The following is a 23948-nucleotide window of genomic DNA, read 5'->3' as shown; positions in this document are numbered from 1 at the left end:
TAAAACTACTCTCTATGAAACAACAGTTAAAAGCAAACAAATATATTAATCCATTTAAATAAATATATTTTGATAATCTGTGTATTATTTTATTCATTTATTTGAAGTAATTATTATTTTTTATTTTGAAGACAAACACTCAAATTTAATGATTTCGAACAAGACTGTTACTGGGCAAAATGTTTACCATATCATTCAATCCACTTTGTGGCTATGGAATAACAGGTGCATGTAAATTGACTTTACGTTGTTGATCATTAACTTAAGAAATCCATTAAAAATTGAACCATGATTGATTATGCTGCAGAGATAAAACGTCATATAATTGGTAAGAATAATAATTATGTGCTGCTCTACGGTCTAGTGATTTTCCACTGTAGTGTGAGTAATGAAAAAGAAACCACAAAACAAATTGTTGATATGTTTATTATTGTGATGAATTGAAATAAGTTAGTAACTCAACTAGTCTTCTAAGTTCTAGTGTCATGCATGGTTCGGCTGTCATACTTGGATTTCTGTGTCACTGCATCGGGTAATAAGCATGCATCGTCACTCAGTTACCACTGAGTGATTTATCATGTTCTGTTTGCTCTTTCAATACGGAACTTGAGTAATCGTTGGTTGGGTATGTTTTTGGGGAATGGTTTAATAACATTTTTGTGTGTACGTGTGACATTTGTTGGTACATATGGGCAGTGGGAGAGAGGTGCTACATTCATAATCACCGAGTGATAATAATAACTGATATGTTGTGGATTAATTGAAGATTAACTTAAGATCAGACTCTGAGATAGACTTAATCAACAAAGGTTCTGTGAACAACATGCATATTTTTATAATAACACTGGACGTGCTGGGAGTCGGGACTTAGCCACATAATTAAAAGTTTGACAAATTTATGGGGCTAGCTCAGCTGAGACTGATCTTGAGTGTTGTACCACTGGACGAACTCAATCTAAAAAAGACTGGCATGGATAAATTATGAAAACTAGGCTGATTTGTTTTCCTTGCACTTTAAAGAAAGTTAATCACCTGGAAAAGCAAGAATGCTGCGCTTAATTGACTAATCTTTCCTTAAAAATAAACACTGTTTGCTCACATTGTCAAATGGTTAATGGTTCCACAACTACATTTGTATCATCTTCTGCAGTGCGTTTTTAAAGTTTTTCCTTTGATGTGAAATAGCGGTGTTTAAATCAAAGGATATTTTTGTATAATACTCTCTTTGTCACCTGCAGAGAAACTTGTGTTAGGATTATTGTAGACTTATTGTAGACTTAAGTTGTGAAATGTTTGTTGATTCTCACGTCATGGACAAATTTTTTTTGGCCCAATTAATTTTGTATTTGTATCAAATAACCAACATCCTAGATGTTTACATGCAAACATTTAATTTTCTGTTTCTTTTGTAAACAGCAATCAAATTTGCCTCGTGACAGTTGCTTCTCGGAGAAACCAACCATGCTGTCTTCACAGGAAATTGACGACGTCGAGGCCCTAATCAAAGAGGGTAGCAGCCAGATCTCCAAACAAAACATCAAAAAGGCAATCAAGAAGTATCAAGAAGCGTACGACATTGCTGAAAAGTCAGGAAAACCTGATGTTCTTGTATCCTGTGCTTGTAATCTGGGTGCAGCGTTGATATCGCAGGGTGACTCCGACAAAGCTATCAAATGTTTAACAAGGGCTCTTAAGGATACGGTTTCGGATAAAAATCAAACTGACAATCTCTTTGGAGATGTGCATTTCAATCTCGGACTCGCTTATTCGATGAAGGATGACCACAGCAGTGCAGTTAGACACTTCAAAATTGCCGCAGATGTGTTTCATGGTTGTTCTGATTTTAAGGGACTGGCTGACTCGTGGCAACAACTCGGAGAGCAGCATGTGAAGCTCGCTCAACCTCTGAAGGCTTCAGAGTGCTATAAGAAAGCTTCCGACGGCTATCTTGATGCCCACTATGTTTTCTTGGCGGCTAAGATGAGGGTTCGTGAGGCCCTGAGTCTTTACAACGGAGGAAACATGGAGGGGAGTCTCAGTGTTCTTCTAAACTTTAGAAAGCTCTATTCACAGATTCCAGACAGGAATACTGAAACAGGTAGAATTAAAAAGAAATTCTCATTCCTCCCCACCAGAGAGGAATTAAAAACAATTTGACAAAGTCTAGAAACCTTATTAACTTTAGGGCTGTCAGGTTGGCATAATGGTATCTTTGCTTGCCTTCCACATCTTCCTACATTTGTAGGACCCCGGTTCAAATCCCCCCAGGGGCACTGTGTGGATTGGGTCCCTACTTGATTGCAGGTGGCACGGTTGGCTTGTGCTTAAAGCGCTCGCCTCTCACCAAGGTGACCCCGGTTCGATTCCCGGTCGGGGCCATATGTGAGTTGAGTTGTGCGTTGGTTCTCTGCTGTGCCACGAGGGTTTTCCAGACTATCCGGTTTTTCCTCCCTCAGGAAAAAATCAAACACTTTCGATCTTGGCTGTGCTCCGTGGTCATAATGGGTTGATGTGGCTGGCAGCTGAATGCGCCCTTGCATGCCTGCTTCTCGAACACGTTGTAGCCGCGTCCTTCGCAATTCAGCTCTAGCTGCGAGTAAGGACGATTAGCCCCCCAAATTATTTCAGTTATTTTTTTTATTTTTTATTATTGCAAGTTTTTCCTCTGGAATACTTCTCTGGAGTTTTCTTCCCAGAGTTAAAAAACTGAAACTTCCTTCCTTATCTTTTCTCGATGGGGTTCCTAGCTAGAACTGTTTAGTGATTAATTTTGTTTTTTTGAGAGTCCTTGGATACACAACCAGAATTAATAAATGAAATGAAATAAACATAAAGAAAGTACAAGACAAGTGAGTAAAAACATTTAGAATAAAATACAATATCACCACATTTTTATGACTTTACTTGCATAATTTCTTTTTCTTCAGGAAAATTAGTGAAACTACTTTATGATGTCGGGTCCCTACTGAACCAGCTTCGATCACCGGAGCATGCTGCCTCATGGTTAGAACAGGCCCTCGTCATCGTCAGGACGCTACGAAGCAGTGGCAGTGGAAATGACAAAGTAGAAGCCAGGATTCTACTCGCCTTAGGGGAAGTCTGCATTGCTCTGAGTGATTATACAAATGCTGTGACGATCAATAAAGAAGCCTCGGCCATTTTTGGTAACTATTTCTGACCGCTTTTGTCCCCTATAATGTTGAGCAACACCACATACTAATTAGAAGGAGGGTATAGGCCTACCTTTGGTAATTACTACAAAAATTAAACAACCGTAGAAACTTACTTGAGGAGAAGCACTGCAGCTGTTGTTAATGTGTAACATTTTGACGAAAAATTCCCTAAAAAGGACGGTTTCAAAATAATTTCAAACACAGAACTGTTTCTGCATGAAGTGTTTCTCAGATTTTGTTTATTACAATTACGAATTATTCTTCCTGCATGGACTTCACCAGAGAGCTAAAACCTATTCTTTATAGAGATTTGTTTGTACGATGTACTCAAAGAATCATACATCTCACGTATATTATTCTTCCCCTACGCAGGGAGACTGGACAATAAGAAAGCTAGAGGGCAGTGTTTCTACCAGCTTGCCGAGGCATACAGGCATCTTGGGGATCATCAAAATGCAGAGAAATACTATCACATTGCTTATCAGACATTGGAGGATGCAGGTATGTAGAGCGGGGTTGCTCTTGAAAAAGTTGGTTTTTAACAAACCAACCTCACTCACAGGGCTTTTTTTAAAGGCAGACCTCGATTTAGAACTTGAGGTCTCGAAATCAACCATCTAAGCGCACACAACTTTGTGTGACAAGGGTGTTTTTTCTTTCATTATTATCTCGCAACTTTGATGACCGATTGAGCTCAAATTTTCACAGGTTAGTTATTTTATGCATATATGTTGAGATACACCAACTGTGAAGGCTAGTCTTTGACAATTACCAATAGTGTCCACTGCCTTTAATTGGGAAGCTTCCTACCATCATTATCTTTTTACTGTGTAAGTTTAATGTACATTGTTAACCTGTGGACAATTCAGTTTTGTGATACAAAAAGTACCCAAACCCTTTATTGTGGTAAAAGTTTCCCATATTCAGTACATTTTAAGTGAATAAACAACTCTTAATTCAGTCAACTGTGAATCATTTTTCCTGAAGGTCTACAGAGTTCCCTGTGGCAGGTGTTTGAGGGATTAGCGGATCTGAATTACCAACGTCGTCAGCTGGATACGTCCATCTCGTACTACAAGGAGAGCTTGAGTCAGCTCAAACAGAGGGGTGCACACCACACTGTGCACAAACAAATTGTCTCCAAGCTTGCCACTGCACTTGAGATACAACGAGCCGGCGTGGTCAAGGCAGTGTCGTACAAGAACCGTGAGCCTGTGTTAATTCACCAAAACCAGGTAGGCCCCTCAGACTCAATGAAAGCTTCTATCCTATTAAACTTTCTTAAAGACACTGGACACTATTGGTAGTTGTCAAAGACCAGTCTTCTCACTTGGTGCAGACATGCCAACCTCTGGGATCACAAAACTGTATTCTGAAACCCCAAAACCTGTATTTTGCATCAAAAACCTGTATTTTTTTTAAACACGCGTAAACGTAGTTTTAAGCCCCGAGACAGGCAAAATAGAGAAGGTGTGAAGGCCATTAAGTTATCAAACAGCCTAATTAAACCAGTAAATTAAAACTTGAAAAAAAAAATAATAAAAAAAAAATAAAAAAAATAAAATAAATAAAAAAAATAAATACAAAAAAAAAAAAAAAAAAAAAAAAAAAATTGGGCAGAGGTTTCCCTACGGGTGGTTAACCCAATGGAACAGGTTTTGTATGAAAAAAAGATATTGATAAATCATAATCTTAAAGACATTGATTAATCATATCCTATTCATATAAAAACCCTTGTCAATTAATTAAATATCATTTTCTTTGTCAAAAGAAGACAAGTACAAAACAAAACTAATTTAATTTCAATGAAGAAGACAAAAAGAAATAACAAATCATCCCAAAAAGTTTCGTTTGTTGCATTTGGGGGCATAGTTCTTAAATTTATCTTATAAAAATCTCGCTTCAGGCGCTCTTTATCTTTTGCGTCTTTATTTTGGCAAAAAATTCTTTTGCAAACTCGATTCGTCCGTTCACAAAACGACCGATACCATATAAGGGCATTTGACAACAGCGCCCTCTGTTGTTCAATGAATTGTGTTAGACTGGTTCCCTGTGAAATCGGGACGTCAGATAAACTGGCGTGTAGTATGCAATGCAGGTTTGTGCTACTAGCGTGCGTGCAATGATGGATGCGAGGGAATCTCCGTTGCGCTCGGTGTGTGGTGAAAGTTGAATAAGGAATACCCCCATGGAATAGAGTTCACTGGATAATCATTATCGGCCGTAAGTAGTCGGCCGAAAACTTATTTGTGTCAATAAAAAAATATTGAACTTGAGTTAAAAAAGGGCACGACGGCCAACTGGGATAAAATTGTATTTTTGCGGTGGCGATGCTCAAAACCGTATTTTTTTTGCAAAACCCGTACACCCGTATTTTTTACAAAAACCCGTACGAAATACGGGAAAAACGTACTAGTTGGCATGTCTGTTGGTGTATCCCAACATATGCATAAAATAACAACCCTGTGAAAATTGGACACGTTTGGTAATTGTCAAATACCAGTATTCTTGGTACCCTAAACATATACATACAAAAACATACCTGTGAAAATTTGGTCATCAAATTTGCAAGAGAATAATGAAAGAGAGCACCATTGTTGCATTTGTTTGAACTGTTCTTACTTGCAAGTCTTTCTATCTATCAATTGTTAATGTGTTTTTCTTTTCTTTTTTTGCAATCAGGATGAGCAACAAGAACAATCTATGTCCTTCCAGAGTGGTCTACCTGACATCTCACTAGTCCACTCCCCAACCTACGCACCCCTGACCTCTACCAGACTGAGTCTGTACGCGGCAAACGTCGAGCAACAATTTAATCTAGATGTACCCGGAAAAAAGAAGAAGTGAGTGTGTATTGTAAAAAGTATTTTTATAAAAAGTCACAAAATATATTCAGTGATAGAATAGAAATTATACTGAAAGGTTTGCGGTAACACCATGTAGTGATAATCTGAGTTGGGGTGGTTCTGAAAAGAACCGTTGGGTTCAACTCGTCGCTTCAACCATTATGCTCTGATTGTCTTCTTAAGAAAAGGATAGACATTGACAGAATGGGGAGACTGCCACCAAAGGACTAGAGAGCTAATTTTTTTTTAATGTGTATGCAAGTTGCCCAACATACAAGGCCTGAAGGCCATTGCAAGATGTGGGCTACAAACCAACTATTTTTCCAGGGGTCGTTGCCATCTACTCCTTGGGCTGAAACAGGGTTACCCCCTTTACAGTACATGCGGATGTAGGCTTGGGTATCTTGCATCAGAAGCCTGGTTGGTTATTATCATTATTAGTCTGTTATTCATTTATGAACACTGACCATCCTGTAATCCTAGGAAACATCATGGTCGTCATGGTCGTAGGCGCAGTGGTTCATTTGACAAGCCCGTGTCTAAGGGAGTTGGTGAATACGACACAGAGACGGACATTTCCATCGTCAACGGCAAAAGGGCAAAGATGTCCAGAAGAGTGAAGACTCCAAGGCCAAAGTCCATTCAAAGAAGGAGTGGAACGGGTCGACAGAACTCCAAAGTACTCCAAGGTTTGGATGTGGAGGAGGAAGGAGCTGCTCCCTCGACATCAAGGTACAAGAGGGTTTTTCAGAAAGCTGGGGAAACTTTTCTTTTCAAAGGCACTGGACACCTTGGTAGTTATCAAAAACCAGTGTTCTCACGCGGTGTATCTCAATATGTGCATCAAATAACAAACCTGTGAGCATTGTTACTCAATTGGTCATCGAAGTTGCAAGAAAAAAATGAAAGAAAAAACACCCTTGTTCAGATCAGGCCTGTAGTTTTTTTTATACTTGAGTGAGAAATTACCTCTTTCTCAAAATCTTTGTTACTTCAGAGGGAACCGTTTCTTTCACCAAAGTTGACCTGTAGTATTGAAATACATCCACAGAAAGTTTTTCTAAGAATATTGATATCCTTGATATCCATACACTATTACTGTAAATTTATCATTTTTCATCTATTTGATCTCCGCTCGACTGTTCTCTCTACAGTGTTGATGATTCCACACAGATGGACCAGTCCTCACCAGGTTCCTACAAGGGACTCAATATGTCCACCTTTTCCGATGACGACCTCACCCCCCAAAGAGGGCGCTCTGCAAGTCAGACATGTGCGCCATCAGTGGTTTCATCCAGTGAAGAAAGTGACTCCCTAACTCAGATCTCCAGTGAAGACGATTTGTCGGGAAGTTCTGGTTCTGAGGATTATAGTATGGAAGATTCTCATCAGGAGTTAAGGTTCTTGGACCAAAATCCAGGGTAAACAATTTTCTTTTGGTCTTTCCTAATTATTTTGAACAAAATCTGTGAAGGAACAAAGACTGTTTTTTTAAGCGGTAAACCAGGGCTTAAGGGTTTTGGACCAAAATCCATGGTAAAAATAATTTTTTTTTTTTTATTTTTTTTTTATTTTGTGGTCTTTTCTTATATTTTGAACAAAGTCTGTGAAAACAAAAAGTTTGTTTTTGAAACAGTTAACAAGGAGTTAAGGTTCTATTTCTAGGGCTAAGGAAACTTTTCCCATCCCTGAAGCTCCTTAAAGGCAGTGGACACTATTGGTAATTACTCAAAATAATTATCAGCATAAAAGCTTACTTGGTAACGAGTAATGGGGACAGGTTGATAGTATAAAACATTGTGAGAAACTGCTCTCTCTGAATGGCATAGTTTTAAGAAAGAGGTTATTATCCAGCAATTTGATTTCAAGATCTCAAGTTAAGAATTTGAGGTCTTGAAATCAAGCATCTGACAGCACACAACTTCGTGTAACATTGGTGTTTTTCTCTTTCATTAGTATCTCGCAACTTGGACGACCAATTGAGCTCAAATTTTCACAGGTTTGTTATTTTATGCATATGTTGGGATACACCAAGTGAGGAGACTGGTCTTTGACAATTACCAATAGTGTCCACTGTCTTTAACATTTTTACAATTTCAGAAGTTCGTAAAATGCAGAAATGTCCTCAGTTTGATCAATGTTGATTTTCTTATTTTATTTCAGACCTTTTTGTCGTGAAAAGTTTCTCATGCCAGTAATTTTGATGTTTTTCAGATTTTTTTTCAAATATTTCTCTATCTTTGCAGCTCCAGGATGGGAAACACTTATGAGCACCCATCAGCAGATCAGCCCCTATATGCTTCAATCAAATCAAGTGAGTATCGTATTTTATCTTTCACTGTCATCATTGTTCACGTTTTCCTTTTGATTGCCTGGAGTAGGTCACTCACACAACAGCCGTCGATTTCACCAAACTCTTCCTAACTTAGGACTTACGACGAGTTCAGTTCCGCATCCCAAGACGTTAGGACGCATTGAACCCATCCTGAGTTAGGACGGGTTAGTCGACCTAGCTCAAGATAGGATTAAGTCTAGCCTTTTGTGAAACTTGCGCAGTAAAAGCACTAAATCAGCCATAAAGCGTTTTATGGATTCGGGCTCTGATTATGACTGCAGCACCTTCATGCTAGTGTTCCTTTGTCATGCTAGTCTTCTTGATTGTCCCTATAGATAGGGCAGAAAACCACAGAAGACATCAAACACAGAACTTGCACTCTACAAGGCTTTAAACGTAGAGCCTAGGTGTAACTGACATTTTACTCCAACAAGAAGCAGTTATGTGCCTTCAGTCTTGTTGTTGTTTATATAAAAACAAAAGGTTAGTGGCAACACGGATGCAAAGATTATTCTTGATGTTGTTTGTGTGAGAATGGTGGTAATCGGTGACCCATCAGTACCTCTGCCGATTCTTCCATAATGTTAAACAAACAATTTGGACAATTGTGTAAAATAGATAGGAAAAAACTGGCATACATAACAAGATTTTAAGTTGTTTTAACTTGGGAAAACTCATCCCTAGTACCATCCTCTCCACATTTTGTTTCTTAGAGCAATCATCAGTGGGTCAGAATGAAGAGAAACTTTATGAGACACTCAACAGTACTGCATCCACAGCAGTCCTTACCTCATCAATGCCTCACAGGACAGCACCCTTACCTCCTAGCCCACCAGAGCCCCCTAGGGCACCCAGACCCTCACAGAAAGTCACCCTTCCACCCGATGAGGAGGAGCCTCGTCCGGGCGTGTCCTCATGGACTGGCACCCACTACCCAGAGTCCACGGTCCTGAAAGGGATGAGTAGAGGTCAAAGGTAAGGCTCAAGGAATACGGAGAGCGTCAAAGTTGGCAGATACCAACATTATATTTATTTCAATTTTTATTAAAGGCAGGATACACTTTTGGTAATTGTTAGTCAAAGAAAAATATCCTCACTTGGTGTATCTCAATATATGCATAAGAAAAAACATTTGGAAAATATTGACTAGACTCGTCATCGCAGTTAATAATGAAAGAAAAAGTACCCTTGCTGCGAGAATGATGTGCTTTCAAATGCCTGATGAAGCCTTTCTGCAATTCAAAGATTCAGGTGGAAATAGCCTCTTTCTCTCAAACTTTAACTATTTCAAAGGGAGCATTTCTCGCAATGGTCCATACTACATGTATCAATAGCTCTTTAGTGGTCATTACCAAGTAAGTTTTTTGATTGTCATTAACGTGTTGAGTAATTAAACTAAAAGTATACACTACCTTCAATATTTGTGAGCTTTGGTTGATACTGCTATTTATTATTCCATTAGATGTCATTGTGTTTTTGTTTTAACAAATTTTCCAGAGAAATGGGCCTGTACCGAGTGGCTCAATTAGCGCAAGAGAGAGAAGTGAACCAGTCATGTAGAAGCAGTATGTCATCGGTTACCAGTGACGCCAAGGTCCCAAAATCCAAAGCCTGCATTGTCATGTAAACGCTTACCCTTCAAGCAGTTTATCAAGCTGCATCATGTACTGCTAACGTAACTTTATTTATGTTCCACTGTGATGTCTCACTGCAGTCAATCTAGTCTTGGTCCAAGACGTTCTTGTTTGAGTTGGTTAACCTCTATGGTAATACCATAGGCCACATACGCCCAATGCTACACATGTCGCAACTATTCCACCGATGGAAGGTGTTTCTGTAAGCTGCGATCATGCCAGCTTGTTTTGTTTGGACGTGGTTTTGGACGTGGTATGGTGGGGTGGTCTGGACGTTTTCCAACAGCGCCTGTTATCGCTCGATAGTAATGTGCACGGCGAGGAGAAATGGAGCAGGGGATTTCACGATAGTTGAGTGAATAACAACGTCTTGCACCAAGACTACAGTCAATCCTGTAAAGAGGAAGAAACAGTTATATATACAGCTGTGTGATATTCTATGTGTTCATGTAAATTATTAGTTAATATTACACAAGCATGAGTGGAATATAGAAAAATAAAGGGCTTCCACGTTCCATATCACCATATACCTTTTTCGCAAATACCCATTGCGCAAGTGCTAACTGTTGAAGGAGGTGCATGCTGGTCTAGCTAGCAATCAAACTTGATCGCTAGCTAGACCAGCATGCACCTCATTCCAGGTCTAATGTACACGTACCTTGGGATAAGGTCTATGTGATGATGCTGATGAGCGAGTGGGATATATCTGAAGTAGACGCACTGTTTTTCCCCTATAACATGGACATGCAAGTTTTTGCATGTGATTTTTCAACAAACTTGACACAAAGCTTAAGGTTTTTCAGTTATTTTCAGACTGTTGTTAGTAGTCAGGACACCCAAAAAATGGTTCTTGATCATTGTGGCTGTGCACATGTGTAAAAATTATGCAATAAAAAATGTTCTTTGGCAAAGGAATCGTTACGTATTGAGCTTAACTGCAACATTCCAGCAATCGAATAGGGATACATGTACATGTTCCGCAACCAGTCCCACCAGCTGTATTGTTCTTTTTACAACTGAAATTTCTTATTTTCTTTATGTGTTGAAATGTTTTTCTTACTGTGATCTATATGCAATGTTTGAGGCTTTAACTTTTATAAACAAATTGGCTGCCTGTAGCTTTTTATATGCTTGTTCTGTTGTTATATATTTGTAGTGTTGTTTTTTATTCAACCTATTTGCCTTCTAGAAATACTTTGCTAGGGTCTAATCATCAGGCCATATTAATACTAAGAACTTTGTTTTGTTTTATAATTCTTGAATAGATTTGAATACATCTTTCAAATATGCCGTTTTTCCAGCCATTAATGTACATGCATGTAATATAGCCATTTTAACATTGTGTCACATTCCAACATTTCTTCTACTTGAGTTGAAAACATGTGTAATATTGTTCATTGTTCCTGAAACTTTGTCTAAATAATTGTACAGCAAATGATATTTTCAAACGATTTGTGTTTTCTTTTCCTTTTCAAATAAAATAATAATTATACAATCCTTCTATATCCAATGGACCCTTCCCATGAAATATGCTAATCACATTCACGCATGCGTACAGACCCTGTTGGTTGGCAAACGCCATAGAGTTGTGCACTAAGCAGACGCGCAATCGCGTCTGCGTCACGCACCCATTAGCCATGTACAAAACAGCGCGATGTTCCCTAATTTTGCCAACCAAAACGTTAGTGCGCACGCGCTAGGTGCAATTTACATATTTCATGGGAAGGGTCTATTGCCAAAGTGAAGTATTCATTAGGACTTGGGTCAGTAGACCTAAATTTTAAGTGCTAATCACTATCAAGATTCTCCCTTAACAGTGGTCCGCTGGCCAAAAGTTAAAACACCCGATGACCAGTCAAAATTCACTCCAAGTGGTGCAACGGGCTAGTTTGAATCATGGGCAGTTTTAATTTCCCCAGTGTGGGATAATGAAGTTATTATCTTATCTTATCTTAGTTCAAGCACCTTTTTTTTTAATTTGAAATAATTATGAACTGGTGAAACAGAAAACAAACTTCTCAGTATGTAACAAACAAAAACATACCTTTGATTTTTTATAAAAAGTATTTGTAGCTGTGTTTTTAGCTGTTAATTTCCATGATTCCTTGTTAATATTTTGTACAGAAATCAAATTAATTTTATTACAGAGAACATTATGTACTTTGTAAAAAACGGGCTGTGCCGAAGTAGTTCATCATGTTTATGTAAAACCAGAGGATCTTCAGTGAATATGACTTGGCTTGCCAATTTCAGTCATTGTACTTAAAATAAAAGCTTTGTTTATTTCTTGTTTCAATAGTTAAATATTACTTTCAACATTTTTGACTCTGAAAATTTATAATGTTATATCGAAACTATTTACTTCGTTTCCATGTTTGTCTGCTTAGTGGTTAGTTTACCAGGTTAAGTGTGGAGCAAGCTGCGATCAATTTAGTATGCCTTTCTTTACTTGAATCCTGTTTGGTTAACAAAATGGTAAATTGACTAACTTCAACCAAGAACCAGCTTTTTAATATACCATTGCAAGGAATTGTTGGACTTACCACAGTGTGATGGATTTACCATGGTTTAACTAGAGTTAACTAAAGTTTAACTATTAGTGACAGGCATAAAGTGCCATGGTAGCTGAAATAATCCATAGGTTAACCAAAGCAGTTGAACTTGCTTGTAGCTTACACGAGTTGAAGAAAGAAATGTTTACCTGTAAACAATTGTATTCGTTAACTGTTTGTTAAAGCTTTGTCTAAATAATTATTTCATCAAATGATATCTTTAAATGGTTTGTGTTTCCTTTTCAAAAGAATTTATTAATAGTATTAAATTACAACAAGATAAATGGGTGAAGTATTAAGAATAAGTCACAAGACAATCAATGTAATTTTTGAACATATGAGAAGAAAAAAAGTTCTCTCTAAAATATCTGAACAAGTAATAACCCTCAAGGTAAACTGACTGGGTGAATTTTTTTATAATTTGGGTTAAAGGATTTGGATACTTTTTCAAAATGTCCACAGATTTACATTAAACTTACAGGGTTTGAAGATAATGATAGTGGAAAGCTTCCCTTCAAATATTACTAACTAAGGTTGTGTAGTTTTGAGAAATGAGTAAAACAAGTCACAAAATAGTTTTGGTCCCATGAGACCAAAACTATTTTAGCATGTAAAATCCCCTTAACCAGTTATGATATTTTAGCAAAACCATAGCATAACTGGTTAATACATTTTTACATGCTAAAACTGAGACGAAAATTATTACTTTTACTCATTTCTCAAAAACTACAGCACCTCAGTAAGTAAAATTTCAAGGGAAGCTTTCTACTATCATAATCTTCAAACTGTGTAAGTTTAATGTAAATCTGTTGACATTGTGTTTTTTGTTAGGAAACCATTAACCAGATTGAGATTTGAATCTGCATCCTCTAGATTAACATGCCGACGCCATACCAATAGACATACCTAGCATTAGTATTTGCAGTCTACCTATTTTGTCACTATCATCGTCTGAAGAGAGTCGGTTACTGCCATTAACATGTATTGCATAACCAGGGATCACACCCAAGTTTACAAAATACTACTTGGGACGTGGCAGGAGAGGGATCACCTTCCTAACATGGAAACAAAGATGGTCACTTTATTTAAGCTTCTCTGACCATCCCTTCAGAGACAACAATCATTTACAAGAATCAACAGTACAATTGGGATTGTTTTGTGTATTTTATTAGACTTTTCTTTATCTGGTGGCAATAAAATATCAATAAAATATCAATTTGGTGACATATTTAAGTGTATTCCTGGTCTAATTTGTAAATATCTATTGCACATGTGTAATTAAAAACATTAACTCCTATATATCCACTCACCATACTAGCATACTAGGATTCACCCTCTCATTATTCACAACTCTATTTAGTTCTAGTTGGTCAGAGGCATGTTACATTTTTACATGGATTTCTGAAGTGACACATAATAACACAATGATGTAATGGTAATACACTGTAAGTACATTGTTACTCATTTTGCATAGGAAGAGGGTCCAATTTCATGTCACTGCTTAGCAGTGTTGTAGGTCTTTAGCCGGTCTTGGTCTTGGACCTTTAGGTCTCGGACTATCGGATCTTGACTACTGCTGCTTAGCACTAAATTTGGCATTTACGGTGATCTGCGATGCGCATGATTCTATGGGCTGTAAGATCAGAGTTCGACAAAAGGCTGCACCATAAGTTTGGGCCCAGATCTTGGGAAAGCTGTGCGGTTTACCTACAAGTAGTTGTGTCAATGCGACTGTAGACTGGCTTGCACAAAGGGAACAAAATCACACCTAAACCTGGCCTTTTGTCAAGGCCTTCGCGGCTTAAACAGAGGAGCGACTGCAACAGGAGACCAAGCGAGCGAGTTGAATGGCGAGTGCATGGTCTCCCGTTACAGATGTTTGCGACCGCAGCTATCCAAGCCACGTAGGCCTTGACAAAAGTCTAACCTAAACTCAACATGGTTTACTAGGAGCCTACCCACTACCCAGATTCAGTTACAATTCAGAAGGTTTACAGAATCTGTGCATCACCCGAAAGACAAAACTACAGGTTCGGTCACAACGTGGACAATTTCTCTCTCACTTTGGTGATTGCTTTACTCCTTTCAAGAAAATGTTAATGCTCAAAGGAGATTTTGAGAAAAACCTGAAATCAGGAATTTTTTTGAGAAATCATGCTAAAAAATACATTTCTTTATATTACCCCCGATTAACATCAATTAAATCTACACGTAGTGTTATTTAAGGTTGACATTCAACCAATACCTACAGAGCTCAATATACCAACTTGTATCACCACACTGCTGTCTCTCAAACTAAATATATATACAGTATCTCAAATCCGACAAATCATCAGCTAACTGTAAAATGATTCTCCACTCTTTACGAACTGTATACTGTACATGATTTATCTTAAGAAGCGAATAAAAAGACAAAAAGTCTATAATTTGTTGTTACCCTTATACCGATGTGCTCGGTACTTTCCAGAGTTCTGTGAAAGAAAAAAAAATACACAGCGATTCGAACCCATGACCTTTGCACTCCTAGAGCAGATGTCCTACCAATCGACCACAGAGCTAGCCTGGTGGCTAGAGGCAGGTCAAATCCTATGTGTCGGGTAAAAACAATTTATATTCTTTATCCCGATGCAAATAGAACATATTTAAAAAGTGTTCAACAAAAGGGCCTGCCTAGTATGTACAAACTAAAGTAAAATAAATACTACTTACAATGTGGAATCTCAACTAAAATTTACAAATACATCAACAAAATTCATAAAAGTCCAAGATACATACTTAACTGGACTTGCCGGTGCGTTTGTTTACAGTATACTATACATCTGATGTATTTACTTAATTTAAAACATGTTGCTTTGTTGAAGTATCTACAATTGCCTTATTACGTAAATGAAAAATGCACCTCCAACTGTTTATTTTGTTCCACAGAAAATAATTTTTGCATCTGTATGCAACTCTTGCACATGTAAATGATCCATAGAAATTTATAACGACCATTCATGATACTCAAAGTTTTTAAATTTCATTCCCCAGCCCTTTCAAAAAAATTATTTGCCATCAAAAGAAAACAGTTGAAAAAAAAATATAAAAAGTTCACTTCAATTTTGTAGAGGGTGGGAAAACACAGCGAAACAAAATTCTGAAAAGTAATTTCTTTCGAAGTTAAATTTATAAACTATACTGAATCCAGTTAAAAAAAAAAAAAAACATTGTGAGTTTTAAGATCAAAAATGGCAAGAGTATCATGACAAATCACCCCCAAAACGAACTTAGTTATGCCTAGACGCTAATTAGTTATTTTTCTTTGGTGATTTACATACGCTGATACAACATAAGCCCACGCTTTGGTCGGAGGGTAAGAACCAATGTTATTTGTGACTGACAACAGACTGTGCAAGTCTTGCGCATATTTGAGCTTCCAAGACCAAGTCAGTCTCATCCTTATTGAGTTTTACATATGAGCAATTCTGTTTCTTAAAATACTTTAGTTTATGGCTATAAAAATTATTTCATATTGTTGGGAAAGTTAGATTTTAGCCATGAAATATATGAAGGTAAAATAGGCTAGGACGCTCCACAAGGAATATGTGGAGGTTCTTAACTACAGAGACAAAGGAAAGAAAATATTGACAAATCATGAGGAACTTTCCCACTTGGGGTTCTATGCATTGAATTGTAAAAAAAAAAGAAATTGAGTTGGCTGCTGTAATATGTTATTTCAAGGCAAGGCAAGATATAATCACTTAATGTTCTGTCAACTTCTAGAATTTGTTCATAATACTTTTTCTTATTAAAACTTCAATCCTTCATTGAGTTTTTTTAAACATCATAAGGGTTGTACGTTGATCAGCAACTGTGCAAATTACTCACTAAGCGAGTTCTCATAAATAACTCAATGTGAGCTCTCGAATTCTTATCGGATAATGTTGAAATCAAGTTTTTAGTTTTCCTCATACACCTTTCTGACAGAAATGTGTGTAGCCCGGGTGAATGCAACGCCATCTATCATGTCGCGTTGTTAACAACTGTTTTTTTCCAGAACCAACACTACTCAAAAGTGATTTACACATTGTGCTACCGCTAACTTACCATAATCCCACCATGCAAAGTTTCAAATCCTACTTGACATCATCTATCACCTTGAACAAAAACTTGTTATCATCGGCGAGCGACAACTTGCAACAATGTTTAATTGCTGCATTTCATTGCACCAGGATTGAAAACAGCTATCTCAAGTCGCACCTTTGTGTAACTACTTCATCTTTGAAGTCTGTGGTCCTTAAATATATTCTCAAAATATAGCTTTTTCAGGTCAATTTCGGCCTTGAAAATTATTTCAATTCAACTAAAACACACTAAATTTATGCATTTTCTCCTTTTTTTTTTTTTTTTGGTGTGCACTTGATATCATTCCCATTCAGGTTCGTTTCGATAGTCATTCTATTTCATTTATATGTACAGTCATTCAAGACTACAATTCCAGGAGTTTAGAGTTGAAATCTACTACATTTGATTAAACAAAATGGTTAACCAGTATTTGCTGTTGGTTTTTGTGAAATTGGATGCTCTTTTGCAACATAACAAATTGAAATTGTCTTCTTTGACCGGTGAAACATTAAGCTGTAGATATTGAACTACTAATTTTGACTGTTGAAAGCTGATGCAACCTACATTTTCAAACAAAATAGAATGAGCCGGATGTTAAACGGTATAAGTCTCTTTTGAAATTGGCCGAGAAAAACCTATAGACTACACCAACACAGTATCCATCACTTCCAAACCTCTAGTACCTGCATACTCCAATATACTTCACAGTACCCTTTACTTCCAAACCCTTCAGTACCTTCATACTTCAATACACTTCAAGCCCATATACGCAGTGTGTAGTCCCAACTCCCTGTACACAGTGCTGTACCATCCGGTGATGTACGCAGGCAGCTTATACGATTCTCATGTCCATACAGCATGGTCAGACGTACACCTTTCAGTGTGTCCCATATGTTGACAGAGTAATCGTTGTAGCCAACGAAGAGTAATCGCCCTGCAAGAGAGATTTAAATACGCCATCAATAAGCCATTTGTGAGTTAGATTTGAATGTTTGTTAATTTTTTTGTATGCATGTCGCCAGACCACTTCAAGGTGTGGGCTACAATTATTTTATTCCAGAGGCCGTTGCCACCTACTTCTAGGGCTGAAACAGGGTTACCCCCTTTACAGTCCATATGGATGTAGGCTTGGGTATCATCAGTCCGAAGCCTGGCTGGTAGAGCAGAAAGCACTACCTCCCCAATTTAACGTAGCAAGTGTCACGACCGGGACTCAAACCCACACTCTGCTGATCAAACACCAGAGATTGAATCCGGTGCTCTTAACTGGCCATGACACGCCACAAATGTCTGGTAGAATGACTTGCTTAGTCACAACGTACTGCTTACATTTGAATTCCTCAGAATATAGAGAGAGTTACTATGTCAAATGGTTCAGAGCAAGCTTTTGTAACGCAACCTCCAGATGAGCAAACCCTGGTACCATTGTGCCATACACATCCATTCAGAATTGTGGATGAGTGTTCTCTTAAGTAACTACGCATTTGATAAGAATCTAGAACAAACTCATTATGTCAAAGTCAACACTTTATTTCTATGTTTTCTGGTAGGTCTAAGTTTTACTCATTTTTTTGTATGTGAATAATAAGTATAACATTTTTTTTTTAAACTGCAGCAGGAAACCAGGAGTGCGTTTTGGAGGTCGTAACCCCAAACTGTTTCGGTCAATGGCCAGTGATTTACCGTTGGCAAACTCAAACGAAACAGTTATTGGTTACGACCGCCAAAACGCACCCCTAGTACAACATCAACTTGTGATTTACAGAACTTCAAAGACGGTACATACCACTGAGGGAGAAATCCAACGACGTTGCACCGAAAATGATACACTCCTTGGCATAGCAATTGATTTCTCGATCAGCCCGTAGGTCATACAGACGACACTGTTAACAAAATATTCAATACCAAACCAATATAACCACAAGGGAAACTGACTGGGTAAATTTTAAATAATTTGGGGTTGAACAAAGACAACTTTACTAGAGCGGGACTCAAACAAAGACATTGACCACATAAGGCTAGTAGATAGCTCAGTTGGTTGAGTGGTGGCACGTTTGTCCTTGGTTCGAGTCCCACTCTAATCAATATTTCTTTATTCAACCCCAAATCAAAGTAAAATCAAGTCAAAATACACAAAACTTCTAATCTTCTTAATTTATAAACATGACCGTGTCATATTGCATGCTAGCATAGTTTATCTATCCTTCAAAACCACAGTGGGTGAGAATGAATGACCAGGTCAACGTATCAACCCAAAGATGAGGGTACTCACCCCAGCGTCATCAGATGCGGATGCAAACGCATCCCCGCTAGGAAAGAATCTAACAGCATTGATGTCTGACTCATGACCATCAAATGACTGGACACACTGTCCGGTACGCATGTCCCACACGAGGGCCTGCTTGTCACATCCCTGTTCATAGTAACAAAAAAGAAACAATTTTATAATAAAAAAATCGTTTTAGTTATTAAAAATTTACACGGGGGCCTGCTTGTTCATCATCAAAACAAAAAGATTTAAAAAAAATTTTTTTTTTTTACATTTTAGTTATTAAAAATGTACCTAGTCAATTTCACTTGTGGTTTATCACTTGCAATTTAAAATAAAGAGTCGCATCAGAACCAAAACAAAACATGCAGTTGGATTTTGAAGGGTTGGGGGTTGGTTAGGGATAATGCAAAGACACTCAAGCACTGAATCTTCAATAGTAATTGAAGGAATATAATCTGTTTTTACCTTTATACACCAATGTGTGTTTCGAACTATATGAAGACGAGCAGAGTATACTGTTGGAAACGTTGAGACCAAACTGGCTCTTTTCAGAGCCCACACTCCCTCAAAAGAGAACTATTACATGGTTGTACCCGCAGGTTTACTATTATTTATAGTTTATTTTTAAGCACTCGTACTCACTCGGGGTGAATTTGAAAATCAACCTTTGCATTGCTAAAGCAGATGTCTTACCGCTAAACCACCTAGCTAGCCCGGTCACTAGAGGCACTTTGAAGGAACTTACCCCTGAAACAAAGGTATTACAAGCCTCCGAGGGCGACAGATCGAGTCCCATGACGTCAGCGTTGTGACCATGAAAACTTTGCAGTAACTGACCACTCTCAACGTCCCATAGGGCGCATGTACTGTCACCACTCCCAGTTAAAATCTAAACAAATAGTGGGGAGGGGATTGAAGGAAACAGTCATGACCAGTTTTCAAAATATCCTAAAACACATAAAGTTTCAAGATTCTCAAAAGCAAATTTAATTACATATCCATATTATATGTATTTAAATTCTAGTATTTCGTGTATAAAAGAAAAGCACATCAGAACAAGAACATATTATTTTGAGTAGGATTTGAAACTTTGCATGGTGGAGATAAGATATAGAAGAGTTTGCGGTAACACCATGTATTAACAATCTCTAAATGAGTTGGGGTGGTTCTGAAAAGAACCGTTGGGTTAACTCGACGTTTCGATCAGTATGCTCTGATCGTCTTCTGGAGAATGCTGGACTCTGATGCTGCATGCTGCTTAAGTACTAGGCGGTGGATCAGCGGTGATGCACGAAGGCGGGAAATGTAGGCGGGAAGTGAACTCGATGAAGCGTGGTGAAACCTGTTGTGGAGCCTTGGGGGTTGTGTGAGCACACACCCCCCACACAACCCCCAAGGCTCTACAACAGGTTTCACCACGCTTCATCGAGTTCACTTCCCGCCTACATTTCCCGCCTTCGTGCATCACCGCTGATCCACCGCCTAGTACTTAAGCAGCATGCAGCATCAGAGTCCAGCATTCTCCAGAAGACGATCAGAGCATACTGATCGAAACGTCGAGTTAACCCAACGGTTCTTTTCAGAACCACCCCAACTCATTTAGAGATTGTTAATACATGGTGTTACCGCAAACTCTTCTATATATTATTTTGATTTACCAATAGCGTCCAGTGCCTTGAACTTGTTTAGGATCAGTCTAGTCAGCCTTTTCACTAGTCCGTGTTTTAAATGAAATAGGGTCGCTTTTCCAAGACCACTTGGAGTGAATTGTGAGGTGTTTTAACTGGCATTTGGCCAGCGGGCCACCGCTAAAGAAGAATGCTGCTTACCTGCTGATCGGAGTTCATAAATGTACAGCAAGACACGTAGCTGGTATGCATGGCTACAGCTCTCTTCTTGCATGATAAGTCTTCCTCTTGGCTTAGCTGGTACACAGAACACTTATTATCTAGGCCACTGTGAATAAAAGTAACACAAACTTCCATCATCTATAATCCTCAAAATGTTCAACTGTCTGACAGTACGAAACAGGCATGAGATTTGATGTATGTGAAAATTCCCCTTTATTCTATACCCAGAACCTCTAATGTTGTTACAATTCAGGAGGTTTACAGACTTTTTGCAACACCATCAAGACAAACAACAGGTTTGGACACAATGTGGACTATCTCTTTCTCCCTTTGGTAATTCCTTTCCTTCTTTCAAGAAAATTTGAAAGCTAACAGAGGTTTTGAGAAAGTCCTAAAATAAAGAGAGAAAAGGAGTGACTTTTCGTCGAAAGATCAATGATTGCATTCGTTCGGAACAACGCTAGATCACCTTGGTTTCAGACATCGACCATGTCATGAGCCTAGCCAATGTAAATTTTATGTTAAGTTCGCCTGTCTGAAAACATAATTTATTCGAATCAACCTAGAGTCGCCCCTTATCTACTTGATAGGCGCGACTCTGGCTCTCCTGTCTGAACGGGTGTAAATCTAATACAGTTGATAAAAAACCTCCTTAAACACAACTGACAACAACATACATGCATCTCGAAATGTCACAGCTTGCCCAAGGCCCAGGTTTCCATCAAGTGTATTCATTTGTGTTTTATAAGCGGTACTTACCCGCAAGCCACTATGGTACCAGATGGGGCATATGAGCATGCCATGACCCAGGTCGTCGGCATAGTGATGCCATGTTCCTGTGGAATGGAAAAAAAAGAAGTCTTCTAATTGAATTTGTTTTCATCCTCTGATTGCCTCAGGAAATGTCGGCAGGTAAAGCTTTAACCCTAACTGTGACCCCTTGTGTCTTGGGCTAGAATCAGCACTAAAATCCCACAGAGGCAGTCTATGGTCATTTTAAAACCATGTAACTCAACACCTTAATGTATGGGCTCAGATTTCATCCAACTGGTACGACCTGTTGGCTGGGTCTAGGATGCTGTAAACCCAGGATGGCTCTCGCACAGTGTAAATAATGCACAACCTTTTTCTATTAATTTGCTCTTTGCACCTTTTCAACATCAACCAATGACGTCACCAACGCAACATCCCAGTTCAGCTTTCTACATTGAGCATATAGGGATTATTATATACTCAAGACTTATGGAGTAAAAAGAAGCTCCTGACTGTACCTTATTTGTAGTGAACGCATCCCACACAATGATCTTTCCATCTTGTGATGACGTGACCATATGCCGATGATCTCGTGCCCAATCCAAGCATAAAACCTTTCCTTGGTGACCTTTTAGAATCCTGCGAGGTTTTAAATTGAGTTGTGGCAGCGTGTCCAACTTCTCCGCGACTACCATCACTACCACAAATAAAACAATTTTATAACAGAGTAAATAAGATATTCCAGTTGCCATAAATTTATATTGTTGTTCAGCAGTAAAGCTGCTTTCTTTTGCTAGTTGCTACCCAACAAAGTGAAGAATTACAGGTTATAATTTGTGTTTACAAGACCAATGACCATTAATTGAGTAAGTAATCTAAACATTATGATACTACTAATACTATTACTAATTATCATTTCATTTTACCTAGACTTGAAAAGTATAGTGTGTTGTGGCGGCATCAAGTTTAATTAAAGTGGTCTGATTTGGAGCTGTCTTAATAATATTAAAATGCACAACAATCAAATGTTACAACCTTTTTTTCTAAATATTGATAACAATAAAACTAACAACGTGAATTTAATTTTTTTATATTTTTTTTTACTGATTTGCACATTGTGCAAAATATATATTTAATAGTTCAAATTACCAGGCTATTTTCTAACTACGCGTACGCCCCCCCCCCCCCAATTTAATTTTAATTTTAGTATGTTTTTATTCTCATTTCTTCGCTAATTATTTAATCTAACTAAAAAATAATCCTGCACAGTTAGTACAAAAAAAAGACAGGAAATGCCCTTCCTGAATTCAAGAGACCACGTTTGTTTTAATTGTCTTACTTCATTGACTAATCTGAATATTTATACACAAACACGACTCGAGTCGAGACATCTATGAAAAACACCCCAAAACACACAGCGCAAACAACACACGCACTATCTACATGAGTAATACAGAAAATAAAACGAATCTGGTGGAGAGATATGGCCGCCACTTTGCATGCCCAAAAACACATTTGAAGCACTGACAACAAAAATCCAAAGCACAGAATACTTACAGTCAACATCGTTGAGCTTTCTCCGCTCTTCTTCTAGCTTGATTTTAAGGGATTCGGCTTCCCGAGTCAATGCATTTATCTCCTCTTCTTTCACAGCGGGTCCGTCGACGGCCATCTTGGAATTTTCATTGGTATGAACCTTGACCTTGACACATACTCTGGGATTTGCATGTTTACCACTTATCATGTGGGCGCGCAGTGTGGGTGCCCGCAGCGCGAGTGCGTTCTCAAAGATAGGGACTCGCTCGGTAGGGCTACCACAGTCATTATTTAATTTTGTATGGAGTAAAAACTGAATGTTTTGAAAAGTTAACTGATGTGAAAACTCGCAATATTTCACAATTTTTTAGGTTGAGCCACGAGGACGAATTAATTTCTCCCTAGGTCACAGGCCTACCTATATTTTTTAAGGGAAGAAGTCTCTTATTAAAAAACACCGTCAAAACGGGCTAAAAGATTGGCTAGACTCATTCAGGTAAGATGTTCAAGGCGGAAAGTATGGCGAAAAAAATTAATACTCGGGCTAGCTGGGAAATAAATTCTGCCTTCGCAGTTCCCGTTTTTTCTTTTATGTGTTTTCGTTTTTTTTACGGTGTTCCGGTGTCGCATGCAATTATGTCCTCTATGCAATATTGTCCATTTGCATATGCAGTTGTGTCAGCCCCCGTGCAAAACCGTCCTTGCAGTAAATTAAACGCCCTTGGTCGACGGAACACGTTTGCCATTTTTTTACAAGCTAAAAAAAGTGATTGTCATGAATGACATGGGAAATGTTCGCTGCAATAATAAAATACGTGAATATTCATGCTGCCTGTTAATTATTATACGTAGGTTCAGTACATGCACGCTCGCTTACGCGCACACATGTACAG

At 38.2% G+C, this 23948-nt stretch overlaps 2 protein-coding genes across 3 annotated transcripts; one reads left to right on the top strand and one right to left on the bottom strand.

Annotated features, from left to right (window-relative positions):
• The first annotated feature begins 192 nt into the window (after window positions 1–192).
• On the top strand, window positions 193–13768 carry LOC139941358 (uncharacterized). 2 transcript variants are annotated; one of them, XM_071937816.1, is made up of 11 exons: window positions 193–328; window positions 1417–2098; window positions 2928–3164; window positions 3546–3674; window positions 4161–4408; window positions 5856–6016; window positions 6503–6751; window positions 7174–7440; window positions 8266–8333; window positions 9068–9329; window positions 9852–13768. In XM_071937816.1, exons 2-11 carry the CDS (start codon window positions 1462–1464, stop codon window positions 9979–9981), a joined length of 2388 nt encoding a protein of 795 aa, XP_071793917.1. In that variant the 5' UTR covers window positions 193–328; window positions 1417–1461; the 3' UTR covers window positions 9982–13768. The 2 variants fall into 2 exon arrangements, with proteins under 2 accessions (XP_071793917.1, XP_071793918.1); XM_071937817.1 differs by lacking the exon at window positions 193–328 and adding an exon at window positions 400–532.
• Window positions 13769–16906: 3138 nt separating this feature from the next.
• Window positions 16907–23202, bottom strand: LOC139941359 (guanine nucleotide-binding protein subunit beta-5-like). The gene is made up of 8 exons (XM_071937818.1): window positions 23077–23202; window positions 22038–22216; window positions 21526–21602; window positions 20746–20872; window positions 19662–19805; window positions 18917–19057; window positions 18431–18527; window positions 16907–17578 (listed from the first exon to the last, which is right to left on the bottom strand). The coding sequence occupies exons 1-8, from the start codon at window positions 23189–23191 to the stop codon at window positions 17400–17402; spliced, it is 1059 nt and encodes a 352-aa protein (XP_071793919.1). The 5' UTR covers window positions 23192–23202; the 3' UTR covers window positions 16907–17399.
• Between the last annotated feature and the right edge of the window lie 746 nt (window positions 23203–23948).

Source organism: Asterias amurensis, chromosome 9 (assembly GCF_032118995.1).
Source record: "Asterias amurensis chromosome 9, ASM3211899v1".
Taxonomy (NCBI): domain Eukaryota; kingdom Metazoa; phylum Echinodermata; class Asteroidea; order Forcipulatida; family Asteriidae; genus Asterias; species Asterias amurensis.
This window is presented reverse-complemented; position numbering and strand designations above follow the sequence as displayed.